Source organism: Tupaia chinensis, unplaced genomic scaffold (assembly GCF_000334495.1).
Source record: "Tupaia chinensis unplaced genomic scaffold, TupChi_1.0 Scaffold000528_1, whole genome shotgun sequence".
Taxonomy (NCBI): Eukaryota; Metazoa; Chordata; class Mammalia; order Scandentia; family Tupaiidae; genus Tupaia; species Tupaia belangeri.
Window position 1 is genome coordinate 5,700,208 of NW_006160041.1, and position 25,169 is coordinate 5,725,376.

General features: G+C 36.9%; 1 protein-coding gene across 1 annotated transcript in view; it reads right to left on the minus strand.

Moving 5' to 3' along the window:
* The window catches only part of CEP128 (centrosomal protein 128), a 461,274-nt gene that overhangs the window by 264,016 nt on the left and 172,089 nt on the right, over positions 1-25,169 (minus strand). The window contains exons 18-19 of the mRNA XM_014591066.2: positions 18,754-18,930; positions 13,440-13,499 (exon numbers count right to left, since the gene is read on the minus strand). Coding sequence (XP_014446552.1) covers positions 13,440-13,499; positions 18,754-18,930 — 237 coding nt within the window. The remainder of the gene's footprint in view (positions 1-13,439; positions 13,500-18,753; positions 18,931-25,169) is intronic.

Sequence of the window (25,169 nt, forward strand, 5' to 3'; positions counted from 1 at the left end):
CATTACCCCTGGGGGGTGATTTCTCGCTTTCTGTCTCTCTGTCTCTCTCTGTCTGTCTGGCGAGTGCACACGCCCTATAGCAAAAACCTCTTAAAAAAATAAAAAACTTAAATGAAACAGATCCACATTGAAAAGAAAGAGGTGAAGATATGAGATATCTTCAAAAAGTTTGTGGAAGATGTATATTATAAAAAATATGCATTTGGGAACCAGCAGCTAGTGTAATGGATATGTCGCTGGACTCCCATGTAGTCGACCGTGGTTTGCGTCCCGGACCCGGTGGCTTAAAACTCACGCCGGGCGCATGTGCGTGCGTGTCCAGGATCCTGAGAGGAGAATGGAGGAGAAGGGATTGCAGCGTGACCATCCCCCCTGGGGAGTGATTTCTCGCTTTCTGTTTCTATGTCTCTCTCTGTCTGTCTGGCGAGTGCACGCACCCTATAGCGAAACCTCTCCAAAAAAAAATATGCACTTCAAAAATTTTTGCATCAAAATTAATTCTCTAATTCCATTTTTCCATGAACTTTAGAAGTCCTTGCATATCTCTTTGCAGATGACAGGCTCCCATAGGAGAAAATCCTAATGATTCCATTAAGAAACCTACTAGAAAAAATGTAAAAATTAATTGTAATTCTATACACTTTCTAATGAATAATCAAATAATAAAATTAGAAATATGATATTTACAATAGTATTGAGAGGATAAAATACTTAAGGATAGCCATTTAAAAGGAAATTTAAAACATATATTCTGAAAGTCACAAAACACTGTTGGAAAACACTGACACTGACATCCTATGTACATGTTTCAAAACCCTTAGTATTTATTATGAAGACAACAAAACATGGGACCAGCAGTTGGCATAATGGCTATGTCACTGGACTCCCATGTAGTCTACCATGGTTCCAGTCCCAGAACTGGTGGCTTAAACTCATGCCAGGCGTGTGTGCATGTATGCCCAAGACCCCAAGAAGAGAATGGAGAAGAAGGGATTGTAGCATGGCCATCCCCCCTGAGGGGTGATTTCTCACTTTCTGTCTGTGTCTCTCTCTGTCTGTCTGGCGAGTGCACGCACCCTATAGCGAAACCTCTCCAAAAAAAAAAAAAGACAACAAAACCCAAATTGACCTAGATTCATTGCAATCCTTATCAGAATCCCAGATGACAATTTTAGAGAAGTTGACAATCTGACCCTAAATTTCATATGAACATTTAAGAGACTTAGAGCATCCAAAAAAGGGTATTGAAAAAGAAAAACATAATTGGAGGTTTCACACCCATATCAAAACTTACTATAAAGTTATAGTAATCAAGATGGTGTGGGCCCTGTGGCAGCATTACGTGCTGCTAAAACACTGTGCTCTGTAGGCTGGGACTTCAGAGGAGGACCAGGCTCACTTCTCAGTCCATCTGAAAGGCTATACACTGTGGTATGCACATATAATTTCTGCAAACTAAACACTGAGGTAGGAAGACCACAAGTTCAAGGCTGGCCTGAACAACACAGAAAGAGTCTTTCTAAAAAAGGAGTCAGGAATGGTGGTATGTATCAATAATCCCTGTTAGAAGGCAGAGGCAGAAATATCATAACATGGCAAAATAGTGTCTTAAAAAAAAAAAAGAAAAAGCATGCACACACACATATGTCTATATGGTATGCCAGTGCCACACCATATAGACAGACGGATCAATGAAATAAGACTGACAATCTAGAAATAAGCCCATACATAAGTGCCCATAATTTCACAGGATGCCTAAATAATTTCACAGGAAAAAAATTAGTCTTATCAGCAATTGTACTGGGACTGTTCTTGGAAGGTACTCTAAATGGCTGGCTAAGCTAGCATAGCAATAACAAGACTTCACAATGGTGAAGCCACATAGAAAGGTCCTGGGTCCACATCCCAAGGTGTCCTTATAAACATTGGTGTATGACCATGATATTGGCCAATTAAGTCTTGGAGTAAATCACAGCACAACGACCCTGTTGGGTCTTTGCACACACGTGTGTGTGTGTGTGTGTGTGTGTGTGTGTGTGTGTATGTGTGTGTGTCTTCTTCTCTGTCTCTCTTTTGTGGAAGAAATAAATAAACTTCAAAAAAAGTACGCTCTACATGCAGAGTGGCGCATTTACTAGATGAAGACTGGAAATTAAGTAGGAGTTATAACACTCCAAGTAAGGAAAAATGGTAAGGGATGGACCAAAGTATACATATTGGAAGTTTGACAATTCCTCACACCTTATGGTATGACAGAGGGGGGAATCAGTATTGATGGTCAAGTTGATAACTTAGAAAACCCTGAAACTGAGCCAAGAAGAAAGAGAGTTAGAGGTGAAGTTAACATAAGATTGGAAAATACTGAAGTTGTTAGGCCTAGGCACCATGGAAGCACAGATGACTATATGGATATATGGATCAAAGTTCAAAAGATAGACTGAAAAATAATCAGCACGGAGAAAGTTAAAGGCATAGGAACAGATAATATGGCCCACTGCCAGTGACTACGGAGACAACAGAGGATTTCCAAAAGATGAACAGAACATGAGCCTGAAAAATAAAGCTAAGAAGAAATGACTGAAAAAGTGGAAAATCCAATCCTAGGTTAACAGAACCCACAGGAAGAAAATACTACAACAAGAAGGATATGTTCAGGGTCAAGGACTATCTACAGGGACAACTATATTTTGCAATTTAAAAAAGTACATTTTTGTTAAAAGTAACTGGAGTTCACTTCATCTATTAGATCATCAGGAAAGTCATGGTATATTTTTCTATTTTCTATACAAAAATACATCATGACTTTCCCGATGACATAATAGCCAAAGAATGAAAATATGAAAGCAAAATTGTTTTTGGTGATTATGTCTACAAAGGAGAGAAAGATAAAAAAGGAGATGACGGTGGATACTCAAAATTTATCCTACTTTTTCCTGTATTATCAGAATCATTAAAAAGATAATTTATCCAATGCATTATATAACAAAACTTTTATTACTTTTAGATTAATATTAATTTTAACTAATCAGAGATACGGGTTGGTTGGAAATTGACTCTAAAATGTAATTACTAAAGTTATTAGTTTATTAATTGATGTTACCTAAGCAAAATAAGAGAAAGTTTATGCTATTATTGCCTGCTTTAATATTGAAACCACGGCATGAACCTAAAGACTATGTTCTTTGTTCACCTCAACAAATCTAGCCATTACCTCAAAAAAGTTAATAAATAAATAAACTGAAAAGTCCCAGTGATTATTGCCAACCAAGTCATTTTGTTGTTTGAAACCTAGAATACATACACACGTTCATCTGTGTATATTAATTAATTTAGAATATTAAATCCTCAAGTCTTTCTCCAAAATATATTAACTAAAAGCTCCCTGTGAGTAGGTATGTGTGGGCTGATGCAAACACATACACACACACTCACACGAATGCACAGACATACTATAACTAGCACAAAGTTCTATACATAGTAATGATCTAAAACATGCAACTAAACTAAAAATGAGCTGCTGCTAAATTCTTCTAAAAGATAGTACCTTGTGTTTAAGCAGTAAAACAAAAAAAGTAGTATCTGAAAAATTTTTTAATTAAAAAAAAATGTAAGTAGTATTATATTAACAAAGCTTAATAAACTTTCAAAAGTACTTCATTTACAAACAACACTATCAACTCAGACTGCAAACATAACCAAAAAGAAGGGCTCGAAAAATACACCTGCATCAGCCCTGGTAAGTCTATGCTATTTAAGCGCAGGCCTAAGCAACAGCTTTCTGATTGCATTTTGAAAGCTACAGACTAATTCTGTTCAACCAGTTTTGTATAATATTTATAACGTAATTTCTACCATGTAGCTTCATGAATCTACATATTAACCATTATGTTTCACAAACTAGAGAAGCTGGGCAAAAGGGACATCTATAACCCTAAAACTCGCATTTCAAACATGAAGCGCCAAGAGACTAAAGTATATTTTCAAAACCATGTGACCAGTACCGATGAAAATATGCCATAGCTGAGATCTCTAAAGAATGATCTGAGATCAGGTATTATTTAATATTACAAGTGACTTGATTTAAGAATATTAAATTAATTTATTAGTATGACAAAGGTAACCATCTGCTTTTAAATAAAGTATAAAATGGGGCCAGTCCTACGATATAGTAGTCAAAGGAGCTGGATTCCACATGGCTGATCACACAGTTTGAATGCCAGCCCCAGTGGCTTAGAACAAAGAAGTCAGACTCATCACCTATACACCCCAAATCCCAACAGGATAGGGAAATAAAGAAGGGATTGCAGCATGACCATGCCCTGTAGGGGTGTGTTTTCTCTCTCTCCCTCTATGATCAATGCATGATAATATATTCTGGCATAAATACATACATACATGAAGTGAAACTATACTGGTAAACAGAAGAAATACATATCCACCAGATAAGCTTTAAAAGGGAAAAATCTGAAGAATTCACTTAAAATATATAATGAATTAAATATGGACTGATAAAAAGTATGGCTTCACCACTGATCATATAGTACATGAGGGTTTATGAGGAAAGCACAAAAAAAAGGTCAAAAGTCAGTTTCTTAACAGCCCATCAATAGAAAGACCACCCACAAGAGGAGTAAGTCACTGTTAGATAATGTTTCACTAATTTGTTTAGTTCACATCAGAAAGGGCAAATGTAAATAGCTACAGATGCCAGGTAGGAAATATCAATTAAAGAAATTGATAGATGATATCATTTATCTTAGAATGTGTCACTCATTTAGGATGTCACTTTACTGTTTTACCATTTTGAACTATCAACAGAAATGTATCTGTTTATTTTAAATGTACTCTAAAAAAATAATAACAGTGCAAGCAAAATGAAAAAACGTAAAGAAAACATTTCTTCCATGTTGAGAATTGATAAAGAATGGTAGGAACTATGTCAACTACAGCGCACGTGCCTGCTACCATATGGCCAAACCCATGGACTGTCTTAGCTCTACTGATTTCTAGCACATGAGCAAGATCTATCAGCTCTATTCTTATGTCAAAGGGAAAAATTCCATATTCTAGTTACATGATTGCGTTTTAAAATGTTTATTATTGGGACCAGCAGTTAGCGTAATGGCTATGTTGCTGGACTCCCATGTAGTTGACCGCAGTTCGAGTCCCAGACCTGGTAGCTTAAAACTCACGCCATGCGTGTGCCCAAGATCCCAAGAGGAGAATGGAGGAGAAGGGATTGCAGCGCGGCCATCCCCCCTGGAGGTGATTTCTCACTTTCTGTCTCTCTGTCTCTCTCTTTCTGGTGAGCACACGAGCCCTACAGGAAAAACCTCTCCAAGAAAAAAATAAATTAAGTGTTTATAACTAATTCAATTTATTTCTTTTCCTTTTTCCTTTTTTGTTTTTTTATTTTTTTGTTTTTGTAAACTAGAGGGCACATGTGCTTGTCAGAAAAAAAAAAGAGGAGAAAACATGCTCACAAGGAATGGCCACATGTCAATCCCTTCTCCCCAATTTCTCCCTCTTTTTAAAATTTGGGCACACACACACACACACACACACACACACACACACACAACCAATGTGTTCCTCATGTCCCTGGGCCTGAGATTCAAACCACACAGTCATGTGGGATCAAACAGCCTTAACCACCAGACAATGGAGCCAGTTCACCAATTCTTTTTTTTTTTTTTTTAAGATTTTTATCATGAGACAAGAAAAGGAAACAATGAGAGGGAAAATGAGAAATCACCCCCCAGAGGGGGATGGCCATGCCACAATCCCTTTTCCTCCATTCTCCCCTGGGATTTTGGGCACACATGCACTCCATCCAGTGTGTTGATAGCCACCAGGTCCAGGACTCCAACAAAAGTCAGCCAGCCATATGTAAATCCAATGCCTTAACTACTACTCCATCTATTGTCCCCACCAATTCACTTTTTTAAAACAAATGAAGTCCAAACAAAATGGGCCACCAGTTGTAAACCTCCAGTTTAACCTGTTCTTAATCTAGTGATTCGAATGCAAATTTAGAAAATAACTTCACATTTTCCTTCCTGCAATTTTCCCTCCTTACTCTTTCCCCAATCTTTGACATTTGTTGACTATCTTTAGTCACCATTATTGCTAATGGGGAAGTAACAAATCTGCATTATCTTATGATAATCCTGTTGATTTGGGCAGAAACAAAGCAATAACAAAAAATTGCTGAAACATATTATTAATCAGGTTTGATATGTGTTAGAATGAAATTGTGTTCTCCTAAAATTGAAGTTAAGCCCTAACTATCAGGCTTGACTGAATTTGGAGATATGGCCTCTAGGGAGGTAAGAAAGGTCATGTGATTTCTTAAGGGTAGGGGCCTACTCTGATATGGCTGGAGTCTTAATAAAAAGACAAAGAGAGGAACCAGCAAGTGGTGTGATGGTTAAGGCACTGGATTCTCACTAGGCAGGTGACAGTTTGAGTCCTTGACCCAGCAGCATGAAAATCACACAGGGTACAGGTGTGTGCCTGCCTACTCAAAATCACAAGAGGAGAATGAAGGAGAAGGGACTACAGTGTGGCCATTCCCTCGGAGTGATTTCTCACTTTCCCTCTCTGTCTCTCTCTAGGGAGCACATATGCCCTATGGCAAAAAAACTAAAAATGGAAAAACGATAAATAAATAAAGAAGATGACAAAGAGATACCATAACTCTTTCTCTGCAAACAGGCACAGAAAAAAGGCCAAGAGAGGATACAAAAAAAATGTAGCTCTCAGGGGCTGGCAGGTAGTGTGGTAGTTAAGGTGGTGTATTAAGGTGGTGTACTCTCATGTGGCCAAAACTCAGTGTGAGTCCTGGACCTACCTGGTGGATATCTCTCTCTCTCTCTCTCTCTCATCAAATTTAAATAATAATTAATTAATTTAATTAATAATTCTTTACCCAAAAAAAAGAAAGAAAGAAAATGTTGCCCTCTATGAGCCAGAGAGAGAGCCTTCACCAGAAACCAAATCTGGCACCTGGCCTTAGATTTTTCAGTCTCCAGAAATGTAAGAAAATGAACCTTCAGGGACCAGAAGTTGGCATAATGGCTATGTTGCTGGACTCCCATACAGTCAACTGCAGTTCGAGTCCTGGACCCGGTGGCTTAAATTCACATCAGGTGTGTGTGTGTGTGCATGCCCAAAATCGAGGAAAGAAAATAGAGAAGGGATTGCAGCGTAGCCATCCCCGCTGGGGGGTGATTTCTTGCTTTCTGTCTCTCTGTCTCTTTCTGGCGAGTGCACGCGCCCTATAGCAAAAACCTCTCAAAAAAAGAAAGAAAAAAAGAAAAGAAAAAGAAAATGAACCTTCTTTAAGCCATCCAGTATATGGTACCTTCATTGTGATAGCCCAAACAGACTAATACAATATGACCTATGACATCGGATTATTCCTATGAATCATTTATTTCACTGTTGAACAAAATTAAAAATAGGTTATAGTTAGATGCTACTTATAATGTATGCAGAATATATTATTAACTCTGCAAAACAAAATATCGATTTATAGAAATTTGATCAACCAATAATCAGGACCAGCAGATGGTATAATGGTTGTGTAGCTGGACTCCCATGTACTCAACCATGGTTTGAGTCCTGACCCCGTGGCTTAAACTCACACTGGACACATGTGCATGCATGCCCAAGATCCTGAAAGGAGAATGGAGGAAAAGGGATTGTGGCATGGCCATCCCCCCCAGGGGGTGATTTCTCGCTTTCTGTCTCTCTCTCTCTGTCTTTCTGACAAGTGCATGCATCCTATAGCAAAAACCTCTCAAAAAATAAATAAATAAATAAAAGAAATTTGATCAACCAATAATCAATATGAGAATCAGTGTTTATTAGATAGCTTCCCAGTATCTTCATTAAGTATCTTGAAAAATTCGTTTGAAAAGCAGTACAAGAATAACTAACAATTCTAAACAATAATTAGAAGACAACACTACTAATCAGAGAGCAAAAACCGTTCTATTAACCACTCATGAAAGCATTGTACAGATTTCATAATAGGCTCATTTAATAACTATATCAATATGTATTGCTAAATAAACCAAAATAAAGAATTTCTAAATGAAGCAGTTTTTTTTTTACCTTCATAGTTGTCAACTTGTAATTAAAGGAGAATGTTCCCAAGTACCTAATAAAACTACCAAAATGATCTTTTTAATCTGTGAGAATCCTCTACCAAATTTAGCATAATAACATGAATACTAAAGACCAGACAGTGACTCAAAGCTAAGTCAAGGAAAACAAAATTTTAACTAAAAGACTATAGCTTACAAACTTAGCAATAACATTAGGGCCCTTAATTTTGCGGATTTAACTACTATGCTTCCTTTGTCAAAACTCTAAAAACAATTCTGAAAGACAGTGTTTGTTCCATAATCAGAAAAGAGAACAGGATTTTTTAGAATATACCAGGTCACCAAAACAACATTTGGGACAACAGTGATTCTTGCAGGTGTGTTAGTCCATCCTGAGACCAGCAGGTGCTCCCCTGCTTTAGATTTGAAAAGTTATCCCTACTGTCTCATTGAAATCCCTTTGCTATTTCCATTTCCATTTCCATGGTTTGAATCAAACCCTTATTTGGGCATATGTCCTTGCTACCCATTTGGCCTTGCTGTCTAGGGCTTTCTTGATATGGATGCCTACTGTGAAAACACTATCTGAATCCAAGCTCCTAAAAATGCCATATAGTACTCACTCTTCCTGATGAACTCTGTCTCTACCTCTGCTTGGAGTCTTGCCCCCTGCTGTTCTCTGTCTCACACTGCCCTACTCTAGTATCACTAAATCCCTGGGCCTTTCTTTGCATTGCTGTCCCCTCTGCCACTCCTAGCATTGTCTTCTCTGCAGGCATGGTCTCTCTTCTCTTTACCATCTGAGATGCCAACATCCATGGCAGCATCTGCATACTTCTATCACACTTTCTATATAACACTAAAAGTATCAGCATATAAGTCTGCCTTTTCTAAAGAAACTATTTCCTCCAGAGCTGTGTCTTACTTTAATGCCCATTGCATGTAACATAACATCTGGAACATCGTAGTTAGTAAACTCTGTTCAGCTCAATAGAAATGGGAGCCTACAGACCCAGTCAGGATTTATGAAAGGGTCAGTCTCATAGTACAGCAGTTAAGGGCACTGCTCAGGAAGCTGGATCCCACATGGCTGTCTGCAGTTCGAATCCTAGTCCCAGTAGCTTCAAAATCACACCAGGTATGTATGCATGTGAATTCAAAATCCGAATAGGACAAATAAATGAAAGAAAATGTATTATGGCCTGACCATGCCTCACTGAGGGCCCTTTCTTTCCCTCCCTCTCTCCCTCCCTCCCTCCCTTCCTCCCTCCCTTCCTCCCTCCTCTCCTCCGCCCCCCCTCCTCAAGTGTACCTGCTCTCTGGCAATACAACTAATTAATTAAATTTTTAAAAACTGTATTAGGCACTAGCAAGTGGCATAGTGGTTAAGGCACTGGACTCCCACATGGCTGATAACGGTTCGAGTCCTAGACTTGGCTGCTTGAAACTCACACCAGTCATGTATACGTGGGTGCCCAAAATACCAGGAGGAGAATGGAGAAGAAGGGATTACAGCATAGCTATTCCCCAGGGAGTTGGGCATAGTTCTCACTTTCCTTCTTACTGTTCTGTCTCTCTCTGGCGAATACACTATGGCAAAAACCTTACAATAATAAAAAAGCAAAATAATTAATTAACAAAAAAATGCCTAATTTATAGGAACTCTGGCCTGGCACTCCACAGTGACCATCTCAACCGTCTTCTCTGTAGTAAAGTCTTAGTACTAGTGGTCACGGGTCATTTTATCTGTGAGTCTGGTACAAGTCTCAGCCGGAGTTCATATTTATGTTATGCCACATCTGCCAAAAAGGCAATCCCCCCATTCCTCTCGTTCTTGTAGAATTAACACTAACAAAAGAAATTCATTTGGCAGATTTATGAAAACAATTACTGAATGCCCTCAGAGGTCCTTCTAATACTGTAAGATGTCAGCACGAACAAGCTGAATAGCAATTCTACTTTCCATATAGTTTCTGCCCTCTGATTTCAGATCTTATCTTTGATACTTATAGAACTGTCCAGTCACAGTTCATGGGAATTACAGTATTGCAGCCCATCAATAATCCAAGCCATCTTTCTAGTAAATAGATTCAATTCTTCCTTAGTCAGTTGGTCAGCATGGTATTTTTTATCACAACACTTTCGCACTGTAGAAAGAACAGTTGTCTCATACAGTATTAAAACTGGTCTGATCAGAAGTTCAATCCCATTAAATGATAAGGGAAAACTGCCCACTCGTTCCCAAATTAAAGAGCTATGATTAAGAGTCATCTCTGGCTCTCATAATTTAACTGCACCAGAACAGTGAAAGCTCTCTGTTCAGAAATGATAAAGATTTTAACTTGAAAGAAAATTCCAAGTACATTGCTCCTGTCAGAATTGTGGAGTCAGAGAAAAGAAAAAAAGAGAAATGTTACATGAAAACACAATAGAACTTTATGGCCAAAAAAAATTCCAAGAGAGCAAAACATTTATATTCTAAATGTCCTGTACAGATTACATAATAAAATTTGCATTTGGTCCTTATAAGAATGGTTAGGAATAGACAGTATCATTGTCCTTAAAGTTGGCAAAGAAAATGTAGAAGATTAGGTCAATTCTAATCTTTTGTAGTTTTTTCTTTTTTTAGAATTTTTTAATTTTATTTATTCATTCTTTTTTTTCTTTTTTTTTTTTTTTTCTTTTTTAATTTGACTAGAGAGAGAGAGGGATAATGAGAAAGCAAACCACTGGGTTCAGGACTCGAACCTTGGTCAGCCATGTAGAAGTGTCCAGTCCCTTAACTACCACACCATCTGCTGATCCCAGTCAATTCTAAACTTTAACCACAATACTTTTATTTTCTTATTACCAATGCCTTTTTGTTTTTTTCTTTTTAAGAGGCTTCCCTAAAGAATGGTTGGCCAATAACAGTGAACTTTGTCTTTCTACCACTTTCCACCTATTCCTTTCTCGCTAATCTCGTGCCTTATCTACAGTTACTCAAACATTCTCCTTTTCTTGCCACTGGCCTTCCCAAAGTAAGCCAACTATAGAATTTCTCCATGCTTTTTGTAAAACCAGGTTCAAATACTGCTTTTTTTCAGAAGCTTTTTATGGACATTGTGCCCTCCCAGCACAAATATCACAGTTAGTTCTTCCTTACTCTGTATTTCTGTCAATGTTCACGTATTATCTATAATAATGTAACATAATCCAAGATTTTGAAAATTTGTTTATATATCATTTTCCCTGTTAGATTTTACAAGAGAGCAAGTCCATGGCTTATTAACTCTTATACCCCTGGTGTCTGATTAAAAGTATATAATCATGGGACCAGCAGCTGGCATAATGGCTACGTCACTGGACTCCCATGTAGTTGACCATGGTTTGAATCCCAGACCCAGTGATTTAAACTCACACCAGGCATGTGTGCATGTGTGCCCAAGATCCCAAGAGGAGAATGGAGGAGAAGGGATTATGGCATGGCCAATCCCCCCGGGAGGTGATTTCTCGCTTTCTCTCTCTCTCTCTGTCTTCCTGGCGAGCGCACGCCCTATAGCAAAAACCTCTCCAAAAAAAAGAAAAAAGTATATAATCAGTAAATCTTAGATAAATGAATAAAATCTAGATGGAAATATACAGAATGGCAAGACATTAATTGTGAGTCAGACGTGACATATAATCTTATTTTTTGTAGCATGGACAAATCATATTCTTTCTCTAAAACTTTATTTTTCTCACTTTTTTAAATAAACATAAAAGACAAAATTTAAAGATTCTTTTTTAATTTTATGATTTCTTATTTACATTCACTCATTGTACATCTTTATAGTAAACAACATGACCTTTTTTTCTCTTTTTTTTTTATTTTGGAGAGGTTTTTGCTATAGGGTGCATGCACTCGCCAGAAAGAGAGAGAGAGATAGAGAGATAGAAGGAAAGAAATCACTCCCCACGGGGGAAGGCCATGCCGCAATCCCTTCTCCTCCATTCTCCTCTCAGGATCTTGGGCACACACGCACATGCGCCCGGTTTGAGTTTAAGTCACCAGGTCCAGAACTCGAACCACAGTCGACAACATGTGAGTTCAGCAACACTGCCATTACACTAACTGCTGATGCCAACAATATGATTTTTCAAAGCATGCACATGTCAATCAAGTCAAAGCTATACTGTATATATCATTTTCAACAAAGAACTTTTATTCTTGCATCTATTAAATGTTTTCTTCCTGAGTTTCTCCTTCCCAACCCCTACAATCCTTGTAATAAAATCCTATATTGGGCAACAATTGGTCAAATTATCTGCACAGGTTTTCTTATATAACATCATTGAGAAAGAAATGCAAGTATAGGATTGTTAATACTTGAATAAATAGATATCTGCACTTTATCTGGTTATAATTTTCCATATATTTTAGTAATGAATTTCCAAGTTGACCTTACACATGAAAGTACTTGGTACTTATCCCAGTGTAGATGAATCTTTATGCTAAAATTAAAATTTGTTCAGCTATATTTATTTTTGCTTATTTATCATAAAATTGTAATCATATGCCAGGGAAACATATAGCATAAAAGTTACCATTACAACAGAAAATTTGGAACCAGCAGATAGCATAATGATTATGTTTCTGGATTCTCACATAGTCAACCACAGTTTGAGTACTAGACCCTGCATCTTAAACTCACACCAGACACATGTACATGCATGCCCTAAATCCTGGGAGGAGAATGGAGAAGAAAAGACTGCAGCATGGCCATCCGGTTCTCCCCGGGATGAGGAGTGATTTCTCTCTGTCTCTCCAGTGAGCACATGAACCCTATAGTAAAAACCTCTCTAAAAAAAAATAAATAAATAAATAAAAAAGTTTAACTCTCTCATTTTCTAAAAGAAAACATCCAAAAAATAAAAGGATTTACTGCAGCAATACAGAGTTGACAGGCTTTTGGGCTTACCCTCAAAGAGCAAAAGATATTAAGTATGTATGTGTAAAATAAAGATCAGCTCAAGCTGCATGACCTTTCCACAATTCCAGAGAGACACAAGCTTTATCTATCCCAAGTAAAATGGCAGAAGAGTTGGTGAGAATTTAGTTCTTAATATTCAACAGCTTTACTTGCCTTTATGCTTTCATTCTATTTCTATATATGCAAACTAATCTTTAAATGTTACAATAAGAAATAAGAGGGTTTCGTAAGTGCACTACAGTGCTATCTTTCCCTGCAATGAAGTATTACAGCTTCATATACCCAGCTATATGACAAAATATACAGCTAAACCAAATAGGATGCCATGGAGTTCATAAATACTGGGAAACGTTAGGATTCAAAGAGTAATTACCTTACTTTCAGCTAACCAACGATGTGGGTCATAATGTATATCAGGACCAGATGAAAAAACCTACAAAAAAGAGCAAAGAATATATTAGAAGTAGATTTTTCTCTGACATGAACTTACATCAAAGAAATTCTCCACCAGAGCATCCAGAAGTTTAGTCTCCAAACTTAAACAAAAGAAATTTTGCACAACAAACTCCAAACCACCGTTTATTTACAAGCCAATGTAAGTATGTGTTGACAGTAAACACTTAACTCAAATATACAGAGCTGGGAAAATGAACTGTAAGAGCTATCCCTACTAAAAACTATCAAGGCTGATTCCATGAAGGTCTCCATGACAATAAGCCTCAATTAAAGTCAGTTTACTCCATTTCTTTTATTTCTTGCCTATCTTGTTCCATGTAATGTATTTCACAAGAGGTTAGATGTGATTACAAAGAAAACTAATTCTTTGTCTCACTTATCCTTCTTTAATTTAATACTATGAGGGGCATTTTGTCTCATTATTGGTTGTGACTACTATGAGGGGCATTTTGTCTCATTATTGGTAGGGACACAGATAGAAACTCATCACTAACATCCTATTAACATTGCTTCCTATTTTAAGATAGCAACGAAATCCTACAGTAAACAGGTTGTCGATAGCAGTTGCCCTGATTTCCTTCACACCAGCTCATTTATAAAATTTGTTGCCATCTGGTTTTGCCTAATTACTGAGGTAAAATTGTACTCAAGGGTTACCAATGACTTTAAAAATGTAAATGCGAGATGTTTTTCCTCAATTCCTACTTTCCCTTAACCCTGTGATAGTATTTTTTTCTAAGACCTTTTTCAAGAAATTCCATTTAAAAATATCCCATTCTCTGCAAAAAGGTGTTTATTCCTATTCTCAAGTACTTGCATACGTCTCAACGAATATGTTACTTCTGTTACAAACATTAGGTAATTATTCAGACTTATGATTAACACATATTGAGTGTCTTCCATAGGCTGTATACAACAGTGTTATAATATTGTATCCTTATATCCAAACTTTCTCACACCCAGTATCTTAGTCTTTTTTGTAAATAACTGCAATATTTTGTTTTGAAAATTCTGTCAACAGATATTCATTACTCTTAATTCAGAATTCTATAAAGCCTTAAGGGACAGACATAGTACAAATTCTTTGCAATAGTATAATAAAGATGACCTGACTTTTTTTTTTTAATTTTCAATGAAAAATTCCTTGTTTTCATCTGAGATATTCTCACAATGGCCTTCTATTTATTTTAACTTTTTAAAGTTTATGCCTTCCACAAGCAAGAGAAGCAGCAAGAGGAGACAGAAAAATAGAACATCCCCAGCAAGGCCTTGATGCCACCATCCACACTGAGCCTTAGTCAGCCCAGATCACAGGCACACTTATGGCAGTCATAGTCAGAGATGTCTGTGTATGGGAATCCAGAACCTTTCTATGAGTCTGCCTCCGAAAGCATCATGTCTCACTGCTGCACCACTCTCCAGCCCAGGGATGTCCTCCGAACTTGCTCTAGTCTTCCATTCTTCTGACCCTTCACCAAGATTCTAGTGAAAGAGGCTTTTTCTCTTCAGTTTCTCTAGACTGGATCTAAACCTCATTTTCTTCATGCTCCAGAAATGAATTCCTATTCAGACCAAGTGTATGGGAACAGAGAGACTAAAACAAAGCTTAGAAATAAAGTTACTCTATTTAGTTGGGCTCTTGAATTATCAAAGATTGGCTTGTACAAATGAAATATCTTTAATTCAGATGCTTTTCTAATTGTTTTGTAATGGTGGTAGACTATTGTATGTCTGTTCTTAAGTTTTCAAACACTACATGCATGACCTAAAGTAGAATAAGTAAAAAATATGATAATTGGGAAAAGTATGAGAAATAATATCAACATTCCCCAAACTTTTCAAAACCAAGTTTATTTGCTAAGTATCTATTATTTTTAATCCGTTCCATAGTATAGTAACTCCCTAATACAATGGCTGCAAATCTCATTAGCTATATTATAAAAATAAAAAAATTGGAACCAGAAGGTGGTGTAGCAGTTATGTTGCTGAACTCCCAAATGACCAACCACAGTGCAAGTCCCAGACCCAGTAGCTTGAAAATCATGCCAGGAGCATGTGCATGCATGCTAAAAGATCCTGGGAAAATAATGGAAAAAAGGGATTGCAGGGTAACCAGCACCCTGGGGGTAATTTCTCACTTTCCCTCTCACTGTTTCTGTCTCTCTTTCTACTCAGCAAACGCACATGCCCTAGGCGAAAACCTCTCAAAAAAAAAGTCAAAAGAATTACGAAAAATAAGTAAAATTATTCCCTTTTTGAAAACATTTCACATGGTTCTTCAGCCACTATTTCATAGAACTATAAACTATGAAGCAAACGATCAATTTTATCATCAAACCCCTTGATGATTTCTTTGAGAGCGAGCAAATGCTATGTTTTTGAATATTCAGTTTTTTTTTTTTTCAGGTTTCAAGGCACAAAACAACAGATGGTACTAATGAAAAGATATCCACAATGAGAAAAATGTAGACTCTTAAAAAAATAATCACAGGACCAACAGATGGCATAATGGTTATGTCACTGGACTCCCATGTAATTGACCCAGTTCAAGTCCCAGACCCCTTACACCAGGCATGTGTGCCCAAAATCCAGAGAGAAGAATGGAAGAGAAGGGACTGTGGTATGGTCATCCCCCCTGGGTGGTAATTTCTTGCTTCCTGTCCCTCTGTCTATCCAGTGAGTGCATATGACCTATAGCAACAAAATCTCTCTAAACAAAAATAAATAAATAATAATAATCAAATGTCCATTCTTTTTTATTTACTTCCTACTCATGACTTAGATCAAACTAGTTTTTTTCCAGGGGGGAAAAAAAAAAACATATATAGGGAGGCCAGCAGTGGCATGGCAGTTAAGGTCTCGAAAAAAAAAACATATATAGGGAGGCCAGCAGTGGCATGGTTGTTAAGGTCCCAGACTCCCACATAGCTGACCACAGTTCAAGACCCAAAACCAGAGACTTGAAAATCATGCTGGGTACACATGCATACATGCCCACAATCCTGAGAGGAGAATGTAGGAGGAGAAGGGTTTTAATGTGGCCAATCACCCTGTGGGGGTGATTTCTCAGAACATATATAGGGAGGCCAGCAGTGGCATGGTTGTTAAGGTCCCAGACTCCCACATAGCTGACCACAGTTCAAGACCCAAAACCAGAGACTTGAAAATCATGCTGGGTACACATGCATACATGCCCACAATCCTGAGAGGAGAATGTAGGAGGAGAAGGGTTTTAATGTGGCCAATCACCCTGTGGGGGTGATTTCTCAGTTTCCTTGTCTCTATCTCACTCTGGACAGTGTGAATGCCATCTGGTAAAAACATTTTTTTTTTAAAAAAGTTTATAAGCAAGCATAATGTAAAAAATTCCCTGACTTTACCAAATTCTATCAGTTAAAAAAAAAGTTATTAACATCAAATCCTAAGAAACCTGTGAAAGCAAGAGCAGAGTTTAGTTTTATTTTATTTTAAACACAACTAATGAGAGAAAAAAGGGCTGTTTACTACTACAGCAGTAGTAAACAACTCAAGGATGCTGGACTGCAAGTTCACTTTCCCAGACTGACCTGTGTACATCAAGTGCACATACATGTGCCCATGAATCTAGCACAAATCCCTGTTGGGTGTGTGTGTGTGTCTGTCTGTATCTGTCTCTCATTCTCATGAAAGAAAGAAAGAAACTTAAAAAACAAACACAGAGAAAAAAATATGGTGAGAAAGCGCAAGAAAAAGAGGAGAATGTAGTGGCATGAGAAGGGAAAGTCATTATAGATGAGGAAGAAAATGAATGATAAAACAAAAGGAAGAAACAGGGCCAGTGGATGGTGTGGTAGTTAAGGTAGCTGGACCATACATGACCGAATATGAGGTTGAAGTCCCAGATCAAACAGCTTGAAAAACACACTGGGCATGTGTACCCAAAATCTTGAGAGAATAGATGAGAATAGACTGTGGTGTGGCCATCCCCCACAGAGTGTTTTTTCTTACTTCCCCCCATCTCCCACTCTGTATCTTTCTGTGTCCCTGTCCAGTGAACACACGCATGCCACAGCAAAACTAAAAAAGAGAAAGAAACACCTAATAAATAAAAGCACTTTGTGAATATCATAATGTGAGTACTATGATAACATCAAATGAAGGAACTACAAGAGAAAAAGATGCTGAAGTGTAATGTGTTATGTCAAACCATATCAAAGCAATGTGATGCTCTCTGCGTGTAATATACACAGTACCAGAACCTACAGTTGATATGGGTGTTTACATTCAAGAAATTCAAAGCATCCATGATCACTTCTGCTTTTATTTATCATTTCATCACAACTACAAACTGAGTAGCAATATTTCATTTAAAAGATGGAATAAAAAAATTAAATACAATTTGTTTAAATAGGGAAGGTAAATAGGATAGTAGATATTTGTTTAGGGTCCAAGCTAAATCTCCAAGGTTTGAAGTCCTAGTTTAGCATGTTACCAGCTGCACAGCCAGAGTCAAGTTACTTAACTCTTCTAAAACCTACTTTACTTCCTTTCTCTTTTTCTAAAGGAACTTTTTAAATTTTTTTCCCTCATTTTTAAAATTTTTTATTTTATTTATTATTGTTGTTGTTGTTGTTTTTGTTATTATTATTTTAATTTGACCAGTAAGAGAGAAAAGGAAAGTGAGAAAGCAAGCCAGCAGGTCTGGGGCTTGAACCACTGTCGACCATGTGGGAGTCCAGTGTTTTAACTACCACACCATCTGCCGGGCCCCCTTTCTTTCTTTTTAAATTGGATTTAATCAGAATACCTAAAAAATAGATTTGTTTTAGGGGTTAAGGAAGAGATTGCAAATACCACACTTACCATAATACCTGTAATAAAGTACTCAACAGATGGTAACCAGTAATATACTAACAAGAATAGCCTATAATAACAAAAAATTCAAAGTCCAGGGATCTTAACTCCCAGAATATTTTCCTCAGTCAGAACTGCTGCCTCTTTCTCACAACATGTTTTCTTTTACAGAGTGAGATATAGACAACTCAATGGAATAACACTATACTTTTCCTCACCATGACTGTGCAACAGATAATAGTGTCTCATTTTTTTTAAAAAAAATGCAAGAAGTTACTTGTTTTCATGAAATGTTCTGGAATAAAAATATACCTACCATGTAACCCTTCTTTAAACTCCCATTACAGTTATATGTTAGAAAATAAAAAATTTAAGGCAAAATAAGAACTTATAATTACTTTCAATTTCTCCATTGAGTCCTTGGAGAAAGTTTTACAAGCTGCATCAATTTCCTTTCCTATCACACTAAGAATGGACTCCTGTTCGGTTTCCAAACAAAGAAGCTGATCTTTGAGCTGCAATCTGGCCTCTTCCATCCGCCTTAAGTGCTCTTCTTCATTGCTTATATGTTTTTCCTAAGGTATTGATAAGAAATAAAACAGATGTAAATTGTTAAGTAGAAGCAAGAAACACGTGTACTATCTACACAACTAACTCACAGAACTGGATTAGAACATATTGGTCAATCAGAAAAGTCATGATGCATTTTTGCATAAAAAACATAGAAAAATTACATCTTGACTTTTCCAACCACCCAAAAGATCTGTCAGACTCTTTACCTTACTAAAATAAAATCATCTACCTACTCAATAACTGAAGTAAAGTTACAGAAAATTCAGATGTAAGGAAGTTTAGAAAGTGTGGAACAGACACTAGGCAAACAAAATTACAATAATACAGTAAACGAGGAGAAAAAAAGATTTTAAAAATCTCGTACCATTCTAATCACACATTACCATTCATGGATCAGAGTAAAAACTGGCATCACAAACTACATTTCAGTTTTCACTAAGCATTAGTAAGACAATAGAAAATAAAAACTATCAAATAAGTTGTTACATTCTTCATTTGAGGAAAATAAATGCTACTACCTTTATCTCACTCAAGCATAGTTTTTAAAAAGTCTTAAGTTTTCAAATGCAATCATACTACATAAATGCTTATGAGTCATGAAATTCTGATAAAAGATGAAAGCACCTTAAAAGCAAATATACTAAATAAAGAGCGGGTCTATAGAGAGCTTTTAAGAGATTACAAGAACTTGGGAAACCTCTCCTAGACAAAACAATTCTCAATTATTATGATTACACAATTTCATTACTAGAGAAATTCAAAATGGTACTGCACAGGGCTTGTAATAAAATAACCAAAGCAGTAGATTGTACATATAAACAGTGAGCCAAAGTCATGGTGGTTGGCTCTTATACCTTTAGTCGTTACACAGCAACCTAATCATCTTTATCCTACTAAATACAATTAAGGAATATTATGTGGATCACAGATCCAGAATGGATTTAAAACAAGGAGATCTGTTCATTAAATATTAATAGCAAAAAGCAGAATAACATTTTACCAACAGAAACACAAATATTTCCATTAAATTCAACTTACTGTAATAAGAAAAAAGAAAAAAAAAAGACTGAAACATCTTCTACCCATTCTTTCACAACCCACCTTCTATCTTCCTTTGCAGTCTCTTCTTCCTCCTTTCCACCCTCATAGTTTGAGTACTTGCAGTTATTCAAAGTGTCTACATATGTCTCCCCTGACCGTATGTGACTTGTACAATTCTTTCTGAAGTTGTATTACTGCAACGTTAGGCTACTCACTAGAAATGGTGTTTATCTTTTTTTTTTTCCTTTTTTTCCAGGTTTTTGCTATACGTCTTAGGCACTCACCAGAGAGAGACAGAGATAGTAAGAGAGAAAGTGAGAAATCACTTCCAGGGAGCATGGCTACAGAGCAATCCCTTCTCCTCCATTCTCCTCTCTAAATTTTAGGGCATGCAGTCACATACTCCTGGTGTGATTTTCAAGCCTCTGGGTCCAAGACTCCAACTGCTGTCAGCCATGTGGGGTCTAGCACCTTAACCATCACAGCACCTGCTGGCCCCCAACAGTTTTCATCTTGATGAGTTCGTCTGAGTCCATTGTCTGAATCTTAGCTTTCTAAACCTAAAACTGAAATTCTTTTATTTTTGTACTCTGGGTGGAGCCATCTTCAGCCTAAGAGTGACATTAAGTGCACAAGAAACTAATGTACAACTGGAATGCCATTCGATTAACTACATTAGCTTACAATGAGAATCGTAACAGCCATATGGCTCAGAATGCTTTATCAGCATAACCAGTACAATGCTTCCCTGTAGATTGGTCTAAAAACCACAGTAAGGAGAGTTTGTTTTATGAAGCCATGTCTAAATGGCATCAGGCTAATAGCAGCTGCTGTGTCCACCTCCACATCAGGGATTTACAAACCACAACAGCAGGAGTGTTCCGTTCTCGCAGGTGGATATTTGTTCGACTGGAGGGTGCTGACACACATCTCCCTAACTTTGTCCTTGCGCCACATTCAATTTATCCCAAACTCTGCTTCCTCCTGCTCCCATTTAGAGAATTTTCTGAAAAATTAACACCTTATCCCTGAACATTTGATAATTTTATAACTAACTTATTTGACATTAATCTTTTCACCAAGTCTGTAAGGGCAGAGTCTTATCTTCCTATTGTTCCTATGAACCCAACGCCTATACTTTTTATCCTTCAAAGTTTACCTCTCAGGATCCAGTGTGCTTTCGTTTCTAATCTCCCAAAGCAGATTGTTCCTACAGCATGTTAGTTATACCATAGTTTAAATATACATTACCAAGTTGTAATATAATTGTTTGTACATCTGTCTCCCTCAATGAACTGCTAACTTCAAGAGACTACAAAACAAGTTTTTAATCATCTTTAAACTATTCAACTTTGCAGGAAAAAAAGATTTAAACATTCTTGAACATTCTTGAAGACTCATATTCAAACACTGTAAAAATGATTTCATGAATTACCATGTAAATCGATACTCTCAGAGGTTACTAAGGTGTGCTAGGAGGTTTCCCACTCCACATAAGGCCTCCAGATGACTACAGTGTTCTCACTGGTGTGATGTTAAAAAAGAAATCATTTATCAGGGGTTACCAACACATTAGAAGAGTGTCCATGTGCTAACCCAAAGCAAATGATTTTGCTAATTCATTTTTCTTTCCTCACTTCCCTCACAGATACCTCATTTTTATCTACTATCACTTTTCTGTGGTCTCCATTACCCATCTCTTATTAATAAAACGAGAAAACTACTTCCACTTTTCACTAATTGGTCTCCATTACCCATCTCTTATTAATAAAAAGAGAAAACTATTTCCACTTCTCAGTGACAAGAATGTTGATATGTTGGATAAAACTCTATAAATCCAATCCCTTTAGCAAAAACAGAAATTTTCACATCTACTTCATTATCCTCTGGAAACAACACACCATGCCCAGTCTCCCTTTGACATAAAACTCTCAGAACCATAGGCACACATAGACCTTTGAGTCCAACAAATACAACATATGCTCCTTCAGGAGTTCCTTTCTTTGACATTTCTGACAGATGGTCATTCAACTTCTATATGAACATCTCAAGTTTTAAGAGACAGAGTACCTGACAAAGGTCTAAATTCTCTCCATTATTCTAAATGCTATTCTCAAGAATTAAAGTAAACAAATTCTCCTTCCATCCCAACTAAACTTCCTAAACTTCCAAGTAAAGATTCCTGATCTTTTCCCACTATTTTTTATTTAACTAGGTTTCAGACACTGTATCATATTGGTCTCCATCTTCTGCACGTGCTCCAAGACTTTAAATAAAAGTGTTAACTAAGTGCTTTTACACTGTACTTAACCAGTTGTAATTTGATTCATTATTTATTGAACAAATATTAACATAAGGCCTACTCCAGGCAAGACATTCTTCTATGCACTAGAGATAAAATAAATACAGACAAGCTCCTATTCTCTCAGAATTAATAAATTTCTACAAAAATTTTTCATCAGTTTTGTACTGTCCCTTTCTTCTAACTTGGGAATATCTATTAAAACACTAATTAAGGGACCAGCAGTTAGCGTAATGGCTATGTTGCCGGACTCCCATGCAGTCGACCGCGGTACAAGTCCTGGACCCGGTGGCTTAAAACTCACACCAGGCACGTGTGCATGCGTGTCCTGCATCCCGAGAGGAGAATGGAGGAGAAGGAATTGTGGCATAGTCATCCCCCCGGGGGGTGATTTCTCGCTTTCCGTCTCTCTCTTTCTGGCGAGTGCACATGCATTATAATAAAATCCACTCCAGGAAAAAAAAAAAAAAAAAAAACTACTTAAGGTGTTCAATGAACTAACTCTTTCTCCCAGTTTCATGTTTTAGAAGTAGCTGTAAAAACTGAGTAGGCATAGATAATTCTGAGAAAATATGGAGCAGAAAATTGTAATGTTAATCTAATCATTGTTCTGATTGTAAAGGCATTTGGATTAACAAGGGCAGGTGATAATGTGTAGGCAATATTAAAACTATTCCTTAGTCTTCTAGTGAATTCAAAGAAAATAATATTTCATAATATAAGAGTAAGACTAGGAAAAAGCTACTATATTTCTAGAAAACCAGAAGCAAAATACAGTATTCTAAAGAATGTTTAGAAATATGGAAGACATGGTCTAACCTCAATGTTTTGCAGTGAATAGACACAAATTCCTGGGGATAGGAAATATAAGGAACCTCCTTGAGGGTTGAGGGGAGGAGAGACATGAAGCTACCACACCAGTCTATGAGATTTAATAAGAAAGACATCCTAGACAGTAACTATTTGAGAAAGAACCTTAGGAACATCCAGCCCTTAATGTTATACTCAGAAAAACAAACCTCAGACAAACCAAGTATCCTTGACTAAAATCAATGAATTTAAAACCCACAACTTGATTCCCTTTCCTTCCTGACTAGAGGTTCTTTCTGCTAAAATGCCAGAAGAGCCAAGTTCTTAAAACTGGAATTTAAGAAAGACAAAGTGAAAAATTCAAAAATGTTGTCAGTAGAGTATGTGGGGACTAATGCAATCTTAAAGGATAAATAAACAAGTACTGAATGAGCCTTATTTTCAATAAAAATATATGACATATTGACATATTCAGTATAGACTCCAAAAAATAAAATGCACACAGAATGTGCACAATATCCAAAACTTCTAGGTCTAGTCACCTATGCTGGAGATGGTACAAAAAAAGAAAAAAAAAATTCTGCTCTTGGTTGATTTTAGCTAAAAAGTATACCAATTACACACTAAGTATGGTACAGTTCTATTGTCAAGACAGCAAAGTTTTTGTTGCTGTTGTTGTTGTTTTTAGGGGGAGAGGTTTTTGCTATAGGGTGCATGAGCTCACCAGAAAGACAAAGAGAAACAAAGAGACAGAAAGTGAAAAATCATTCCCCAGGGAGGATGGCTACACTGCAGTCCCTTCTCCAACATTCTCCTCTTGAGATCTTGGGCACGCACACACACATGCCTGGCACAAGTTTAAACCACCTGGTCCAGAACTCAAACCATGGTTGACTATATGGGAGTCAAATGACAAAGCCATTACGCCAATTGTTGGTACTGCCAGTCAAGGTTTTATGAAGCTTCCATTTGAGGACAAGAAAGGTTTATACTGTTGACATTTATGGCTAAAGGAAATAAAAAATATGAATGTTCACAACCTCATAACAAACATATACACATACTTATATACACATTTTTGACTGAATTCATCAACTGATCTAAAATTTAAATAGGAAATGCTGTTCTAATTAGATTTATGCTCTTTATAACTCAGAACATTCACTTTCCCAAAAGCGTTAAAGATGATAAGTAGACAATATTAATGGAAATATAAAAATTGCAATAACACTAGAACATGTCCAAAACAATATCTCATTAATAAAAGCTTAAGAGATTCCTTCAATGTCTAAGAGTTCTAGAAATGCAACTTTATTTCCAATACAGTTATTACAGAAATATTTCATCACTTACCTTAACATAAACATTATGTTACATAAAACATACTCACATGACTAAATAAATCATTAACTTATAAAGCAAGCAAGTACGACAAGGTCTGTGCTCCAAGGCCATCTTTAAAATATCAACAGGAGGGGCCAGCAGTTAGCGTAATGGCTATGTCACTGGATTCCCACGTAGCTGACCGCTATGGTCCCAAGTCCCGGACCCGGTGGCTTAAACTCACGCCGGGCACATGTGCATGCGTGTCCAAGATCCCAAGAGGAGAATGGAAGAGAAGGGATTGCGGCGTGGCCATCCACCCGGGGGGTGATTTCTCACTTTCTGTCTCTCTGCCTCTCTCTGTCTGTCTGGCAAGCACACGGGCCCTGTAGCAAAAACCTCTCAAAAGAAAAAAAAATCAACAGGATATGGGTAGAGATAGAACAAGAAGAGAGATCAAATAATATCAAGGACCAAAATTAAAAATAAACTTATTGTAGGTATGGCTTGTTGAAACTACAGACCTGCATGTTTTACTAAAAAGTTTTGACGAAGATTATGTCCATAACTCAAGAAAAGTATTTACGTAAGTTTTGAATCCAGGACATAAGCATTACAAAGCAAATTATGACACTATTCTGAAAACTGGATCTGAAAGACTTTTATCTGACTTTCTAATGAAGGCGCATGTTACTTATCCCAATAGTTGTTTACTAGTAAGTTAAGATACATGAAATGCTAACCAAGGTGGAAACAATACCATGA